The sequence below is a fragment of the Trypanosoma conorhini genome (assembly GCF_003719485.1).
Source record: "Trypanosoma conorhini strain 025E chromosome Unknown Tco_14.4_contig_00462, whole genome shotgun sequence".
NCBI lineage: Eukaryota > Euglenozoa > Kinetoplastea > Trypanosomatida > Trypanosomatidae > Trypanosoma > Trypanosoma conorhini.
Window position 1 is genome coordinate 1 of NW_021704549.1, and position 6,821 is coordinate 6,821.

Sequence of the window (6,821 nt, forward strand, 5' to 3'; positions counted from 1 at the left end):
AGGCGACGTAGCTGCGGCAGAAGGCCAGAAAACCGCAGAACACGCCCCCCACGGTGGCGCACGTGACGTAGGCAAACTCGTTCGTCGTGCTGGTCGCAAGCCAGCCGACGAGGACGGAGCCGACGATTTGAAACACGCCGTAGAAGGTGAAGAGGGTGGAGGCAACGTCGGTGGGGATCGGCTTCTCCGTCGCGTAGACGGTGCCGACCTTGCCCATCGACGACACGTACGGCACGGCCACGTAGATCAGCGAGTAGAAGGCCCAGCTGAAGATGAGCCAGCAAAAGAAGTTGCCCATGAAGGCCCGCGAGAAGACGCTGAGAAAGAGCTCCCACGGCGTCAGCTTGTGTGTGTGCAGGCTGCGGCGCGCGGAGGCCGCCTCGATGTCGCCGGGGTTGTCGCCCACGGGGGGGTTGTGCACCGCCGCCTCTCCCTCTTGCGACTGCTGCCGCTGCTCCTCCTCCGCGTGCTGCGGCTCGTTGTCGTCGTGGGCCGCCGCCGCCTCCGCCTCCGCCTCCGCCTCCGCCTCCGCGACGTCACCGCTGGAGTCGCGGCGGGCAGAGAGCAGCGTCGCCACGACGCCGATGGCGCAGAAGGCCGACATAAGGCGGAACGTCTTGCGCCAGCCGTACATCACGACCCACTTGCCGGCGAAGGAGGGGATGATGGCACTGCCGACGCCGCCGCCGGCGAAGTTGATGCCCATCGCGAGCCCCTGGTAGCGCCTGAACCACGAGCTGGTGGCGGCGGCGCCCGGCGAGAGCATGCAGGCGGAGGAGATGGACGCCAGCAGGCAGTAGGCGAAGGTCACCGCGGTGACGTTGCTGGCGAAGCTGGAGCTCATCCAGAGCCCAAAGAAGAGCATCCCGGTGGAGACGGCCATCATGAGGCGCGGCGGCACGCGGTCCACCAGAAACCCGCAGAGCACCCCGAAGAGCGGCGAGAGGCCGAGCGAGACGGAGTTGCCGAGGCTGATGGTGGTGATGGAGGGGTAGCCGAGCGAGGGGTCCTTGTGCATGTCCTCGGAGAAGATGGAGTAGCTGTTGTCGATGCCGTACGACATGAGTTGCATGAGTAGGCCGGAGATCGCCACGAGAAACCCGAGCGGGTGATCCACCGGCTTCCGCGTGAAGGACGGCAACATTGGATTGGTTTGCCCTCTGCTCTGCTCCGCTTAGTTGTTTGGCTGCTTGGTTGGGTGGCTGGTTTTACTTTGCTTTCCTTGCGTTGCTAGGCGAACTTGCAGAGGAGAGAGCGAGCCGACAGGCAAACGTTCCACGCACGCCGAGGGGGGATGCCCAGCGGCCGCCGCCGCCGCAGCAGCAGCAGCAGGCACACGCGAGCAAGCCACAGAAAGCGCACACAGCCACATGGGCGTAGTATGCCAGCACGCACACGCCATCGGTGGAGGATCGGGGAGGGGGGGGGACGTGCGCATGTGCAGCTGGACACGCATGCACACAGACAAAAAAAACACAGAGAGAAAGAAAGAAAGAAGAAAAAGTGGGAGGAAGTGGGACACATACACACTCACACACACTCACGTCCGCGTCTCGGGGGAAGTTACTTTGTGATGCTCCAGACGAGGGGTTCGTTGCGGCAGAAGGGGCAGGTCCCCAGCAGCTGCGCGTCCGCGACGCAGAGGATGTTGCCGCAGCACCACAGCTCCACGAAGCAGCCCTCCGCCGGCTCCTCCAAGCACACGCCGCAGACGTTGTCGTCGTCGCCGTAAGGCGTCGTCTGGCGCCACGCAGCTGTCACGACTTGTGCGGTGGTATTCTGCGGCTCCGCCACCGCCACCGCCGCCGCCGCCTGCGGCCCGCCACCGTCGTCATGCACGCCGCTCATCTCCGCAGCAGCGGGAGGGGGACGAGTATACGCGGGCAGTAAAGATCCGAAAAAAAAAAATGCTGCTACGAGGCGCACCTGCCACACTCTACCGGAGAAGGATGAAAAAAGACGAAAAAAAAAGAAGAAGAGCGCCTACGCTGAGAGGGAAAAATACATCCCAAGCCACCCCCCCAGTCTCCAGATGTGAGTGAGTGAGTGGGTGAGTGAGTGGGGGGCGCAGGCGCAAGAAGCCGCAAAGCGCACAAGGGGGAAAGCAGCCAAAGTGGGATATGTATATATATAAGATATTCGCCTCTGCAAAGGGGTGCCGCCTGCGTCATCATCCCCTCCGCGTCATTTACTCGAACTCATTCCCTGCGCCGTCTCGCCGCCGCAGTTATCATCGTCCTCCCGCGCTGCCAACCGCTGCCCCTGCTGCTGCTGCTGCTGCTGCAGGTTCCGTTCCCGGTTTGCCACGATGAGTTCGCGGCGCTCCGCCCTTGTCAGCTTCCGCGGTCGTCCCTTCCCCTCGCCGGGCGTGCAGAGGGGCGACGGGGTGGCGGAGGAAAAGTACCGCCGCGTGGCGTCCCGCTTCCGCAGCAGCTTGGCACGGTAGTGCATGTACTCCGCGTTGTCGGGGAGGTCGGTGGCGTCCAGCAGGGCGCGGAGGTCCTGCGGCTGCCGCACCGCGGCGCACGCCTCCCGCGTGGGCGGCGGAAACGGCAGCGGCCGCGTCTTCTCCAGCACGACGAGGCGGCGCACGACCTTCAGCGAGACCCGCTGCGGGACGTCGCAGACAAGGCGCAGCGACGGGTGCGTCGGCAGCTCCTCGTCGGTGTAGTGCGGGGTGGTGGGGTACCAAAACACGAGGCGACCCCCCACCACGAGGGCGGCGGCGGCGAAGAGGAGGAGGTCCAGCGCGATGCTGCTGACGGGGTACGTCGCTGTCGCTGTCGCTGTCGCTGTCGCCGCCGCCGCCGCCGCCGCCGCAGCCGCAGCCGTCTTCCGCGGCTCACGGATGCCGTACGGGGGGTCCGTCACGATGGCGTCCAGAAACCCGCGGTCGGCGCGCGGCTCGCCGCCGGCGTGGCAGGGGCGCAGCGCGGCGTGGCAGGTGGCGAAGTTCAGCCGCACGCGGTCCGGCGTCGGCAGCCCGTAGAGTTTGAAGTTCGTCCACATCGACGGCGCCGCCGCCTCCGCCGCGGTGATGCCGGCCCGCGCCAGCGCCTCCTGCGAGTGCGACCGCAGCGCGGCCTCCCGCTGCTGCCGCTGCTGCCGGCTCACCCCGCAGCGCAGGGAGCCGCCCCGCATCACCCGCCCGTCGGCGTCGGCGCCGAGGGTGACGGCCCCGTAGTGGGCCGCCGCCACGAGGATGCTGCCGGTGCCGCAGAACGGGTCAAGCACGTAGGCCCCGCGCCGCACCTTCGCCAGGTGCACCGCCACGAAGGCCGGCTCCGGCGGCATCGACGTGGTGCCAATGTACGGCCGCCGCCTGAGGTCGTACGTCGCGAGCAGCCGCTGCCGCGCGGACTCCGCCACCGGCGCGCCGCAGAAGACGCGCAGCACACGACCGCACGGCTGCCACGACGCCGGCGCCCCGGCGGGCGCGTTCTCCAGCGCGTGCTCCACCACGACGACAATGCGAGGCGGCGGGGTGGCCGGTGGCGGCGGCTGCTGCTGCTGTTGCGGCTGCGCCCCCTCCGGGGCGGACGCCTCACGCGGAAGCCGCAGCTCCGCGCCAACGCGCGTCGCCAGCGCCAACTTTTCCTCCAGCGTGTAGTGCCGCCCGATTGTCTCCACCCGCACGGCGCACTCGGCGCGGCGCAGCGTCTCCTCCGGCCACGGCAGCCCGCGCAGCCACCGCCCCTCGCCGTCGCCTACGCCGCCGACGCAGGCCAGCAGCTCCTCCACGGAGGCCGCGGCGGCGATGAGGCGGTACACGGCGCGCAGCAGCACGCACCGCCCAGCGAGCTGCTGCGCCACCGCGGCGGAGGCCGCCTCAAAAACGCAGAACGCCGCCCCCGGCACCGCCGCCGCCTCCGCCGCGCAGGCCCACGGCAAAGGCTCCAGCACGCGGAGATCCACCCCCACCGTCGCCGCGGCGGCGCGCAGCTCTTCCACGCAGAACGCCGCCAGCGACGAATTGCAGGCAAACCATGCAAAGAAAAGCATGCTGTCCCCTTCTTCTCGTCCTCAGGTTCCCTCCTCCTCCTCTCGGCGCCTTGTGTGTGTGTGTGTGCGTGTGTGCGTGTGTGCTGCGCGTCCTCGCCCTCTACGCCTCGTCCCTCCGGCTCTCTGCGTTCCTTCCGCCGCGGCTGCAAAAAATACAAAATAAAAAATAAATAAAAATAAAAATAAAAATCAAGTAAAAGTGAAAACGAAGAAAGAAGCAAAAGGAGGAAGGGACGGGATGGGAGGAAGGACAGAAACCATCGCAGATGCATCCGCCGTCCAGCCACCGCCAGCGGCACGTGGGCGTTGTGTTGCGCCGTGCGGTTTCTTTTCACCTCCTCTCCGTCTCCTCTCGGCCCTCCCCCCCCCCCCGCCTGGGGCCAAGCAGCACCCAGCGGATTCACATCCGTGTTTCGCTTTACATCTACACATCCGACCGACCGCGCTGTGTGTCGCGCGCCCCTGGCCCTTCGCCGTGCCGCCTGCTGTTCTCCTTCACACATGCAACAAACACACAGACAAACACGCGGACGTGCCTTCGGGGCCCTCCGCCCGGATTTGTCTACGACGGCGGCGGCGGCGGCGGCGGCGGCGGCGGGGGCTGCTGCTGCCCTTTATACAGCGCCGCCAGCCGCGGATCCTCTGCGAGACGCTGCGCAAGTTTGGCGTACTTCTCGCTGGACTGGTCAATGTGTTTGGAGAGCCGCTCGTCGAGCGTCTTCATGCGCCATGTGGCCTCCTTGCAGTACTTGGCAAACTCCTCCTCATCGCGGCCGGCGTCGAGGCCGGCGGCGTCCAGCTGGTTCTGGTACGCGGCCTGCCGCTCGTTGAAGTCCTTCTTCTCCGCGTCCATCTGCGACTGCATGATGTGGCCGCGCTGGATGAGGCGCTCCTTCAGCTCCCGCAGCGCCTCGTCCCGCACCTGCCGCGCCTGCTCGAGGGTGAGGGTGACGTGCATGTAGTCTCCGTCGAAGCTGCCGGGCAGCTCCAGCTTCGCGATGTACGGCGCCAGGTAGTCCTTGCGGGAGGCCTCGCGGGAGGCTTCCTCCGCGAGCTTGCGGGCGCGGTCCTCCTCCGTCTCGTGCGGCCGGTTGCGGAGCGTGTCGAAGACGGAGAGGACCCCCCGCGCCGCCTGCCCGCGCGCCTCCCGCATGGAGGCGAGGATGCCGCTGCACTCCGTCATCGTCCCCCGGACCTTGCCGAGGCAGACGCTCTCCCACCAGGCGAGGCGCTTGCGCTCGTTGTACTGCTCCAGCTCCGACGGCTCCTCGGCGTTCGGCATGAGCACGATGGTGCACGGCAGCGCCGCCGGGGCGTTGCCGGCGATGGTCGACGCCAGGTACTCTTCCCCGCGCGCCGCCTTTGTGTACATGCGGTAGGGGCGAATCACGCTTCCGGGGCGGTAGTGGAAGTACACCCACATCTCCCCCCCGCTGCCGTTGGCGAAGCGGACGAAGGTGTACTTCGCCACGTCCTCGTCCGGCGGCAGCGCCTCGTTGCGGTGGTACTTCTCACTCACCCGCAGCGGCTCCACTCGCTGCGCCTCGTCGGCGGAGCGCTCGCCAAAGATGCTGCTGCGGTTCCGCGAGACCCGCAGCACGCCGCTGCTGCGCTCGAAGGAGGCACTGCGGTACCACAGCCTGTCGTCGCGTTCGCGGTAGAACTCCTTCACCTTGCGCAGCATGCAGCCCTCGTAGAAGAGCTCCTGCCGGCGCCAGAGGCCGTCGTCGCGCGCGTCCCAATAGAAGGTCATGGTGCGCTCCACGCCGGGCTCGTGGGTGAAGAGGCGCAGCCCCTCCACCGCGGCGTCCCGCATTCTGCCGCGGTCGTACCACTCCTTCAGCAACCGAAACGGCTCCGGCTCGCCGGCGCGCGGGTTCAGGTTTCTAGCGTAGGCCTCCCCCGCCGCCCTCACGTCGCTGTCTGGCCCGAGCGCCTCTACGGAGTCGCCTTCCTTGCGGGGGTAGATGGAGCGGCGGCGGAGCCTGTCGGAGCGGTGCCTGAAGAGCGTGTGCACCTGCTTTTGGTGCCGGTGCGTGGTGTCGGGGAGCCGCACCTCCGTCACGCGGAGGTCCGGCATCGCGTACGGGGCGAACCACCACACCTCCGCGTTGGCGTAGCGGACGAACTTCATGCCGCCCGGGTAGCGCCGCTCGTACTGCTCCCGGCTGAGCGTCAGGTCCTGCACCCACGAGCTGAAGCCTTGCAGCGGCCCCTTCTCCCGCTGCGTGTGGCTCAGCACGCCCACCGTGGCGGCCAGCAGCGGCGGGCGGGCATCCGTGGCGCCGGCGCCGGCGCCGGCGGTGGTGGAGGCCCCGGGCGGCATCGTCGTAACGGCTAAGTTTGAGATGCTCAGCTCCCCGCCGTGCGCCCGCCACCGCACACCCGCCGTGGAGGTGTAGTTGAAGCGCTCGGCGCCGACGCCGGTGGCGGTGGCGTGCAGCGTCGACTCCCGCTCCTCCTCCGGGTCGAGGTCGAACAGCATCCCCTCCCACTGCGTGCCGTCCTCGAGGTCGAGCGTGAGGGCGCTCACCGGGGCGTTGGGGGCGAGGTTCACCAGGTAGTTGCGCCTGTTGAAGACGGCCTCGATGCCCGTGTAGAAGCCGTCCGCCGCCGCGCCGCGCGGGATCAGCTCCCCGGTGGAGGGCTCCACAAAGACGGCCTCCCGCTGGCTCTTGCGGCCCCCGGGCAGGACGAGCAGCCAGCTGTGCAGCCGCCGCCGCGGCTGCGCCTGCCCCTCCTTCGCCTTCTCCCCGTCGCCGGCCGCGGCCTGCGGCTGCGGCTGCGGCTGCGGCTGCGGCTGCGGCTGCGGCTGCTGC

The 6,821-nt window shown here is 68.2% G+C and overlaps 4 protein-coding genes across 4 annotated transcripts in view, besides 8 other annotated features; all 4 read right to left on the bottom strand.

Annotated features, from left to right (window-relative positions):
• On the bottom strand, positions 1-1,144 carry Tco025E_06667 (transporter; the record flags this gene model as incomplete). The annotated part of the gene is made up of 1 exon (XM_029373542.1): positions 1-1,144. A coding segment is annotated over one exon (1,144 nt), but the record flags the coding sequence as incomplete, so codon positions are not given.
• Positions 1,145-1,174: 30 nt separating this feature from the next.
• Positions 1,175-1,208: a microsatellite.
• A 91-nt stretch (positions 1,209-1,299) lies between these two features.
• Positions 1,300-1,332: a microsatellite.
• A 135-nt stretch (positions 1,333-1,467) lies between these two features.
• Positions 1,468-1,501: a sequence feature (A-rich).
• A 17-nt stretch (positions 1,502-1,518) lies between these two features.
• Positions 1,519-1,544: a microsatellite.
• Positions 1,545-1,787: 243 nt separating this feature from the next.
• Positions 1,788-1,831: a microsatellite.
• Positions 1,832-2,034: 203 nt separating this feature from the next.
• Positions 2,035-2,061: a microsatellite.
• Positions 2,062-2,184: 123 nt separating this feature from the next.
• Tco025E_06668 (putative methyltransferase) lies at positions 2,185-4,002 on the bottom strand (the record flags this gene model as incomplete). The annotated part of the gene is made up of 1 exon (XM_029373543.1): positions 2,185-4,002. One exon carries the CDS (start codon positions 4,000-4,002, stop codon positions 2,185-2,187), a length of 1,818 nt encoding a protein of 605 aa, XP_029226359.1.
• Positions 4,003-4,053: 51 nt separating this feature from the next.
• Positions 4,054-4,085: a microsatellite.
• Positions 4,086-4,150: 65 nt separating this feature from the next.
• Positions 4,151-4,208: a microsatellite.
• Positions 4,209-4,564: 356 nt separating this feature from the next.
• On the bottom strand, positions 4,565-5,818 carry Tco025E_06669 (uncharacterized protein; the record flags this gene model as incomplete). The annotated part of the gene is made up of 1 exon (XM_029373544.1): positions 4,565-5,818. The coding sequence occupies one exon, from the start codon at positions 5,816-5,818 to the stop codon at positions 4,565-4,567; it is 1,254 nt and encodes a 417-aa protein (XP_029226360.1).
• Positions 5,819-5,888: 70 nt separating this feature from the next.
• Tco025E_06670 (coiled-coil domain-containing protein 135) overlaps positions 5,889-6,821 on the bottom strand; it is a gene marked incomplete at both ends in the record, with an annotated part of 2,019 nt that continues 1,086 nt past the window's right edge. The window contains one exon of the mRNA XM_029373545.1: positions 5,889-6,821. This exon is cut by the window's right edge and continues 1,086 nt beyond it. Within this exon, the coding sequence (XP_029226361.1) occupies positions 5,889-6,821 (933 nt within the window).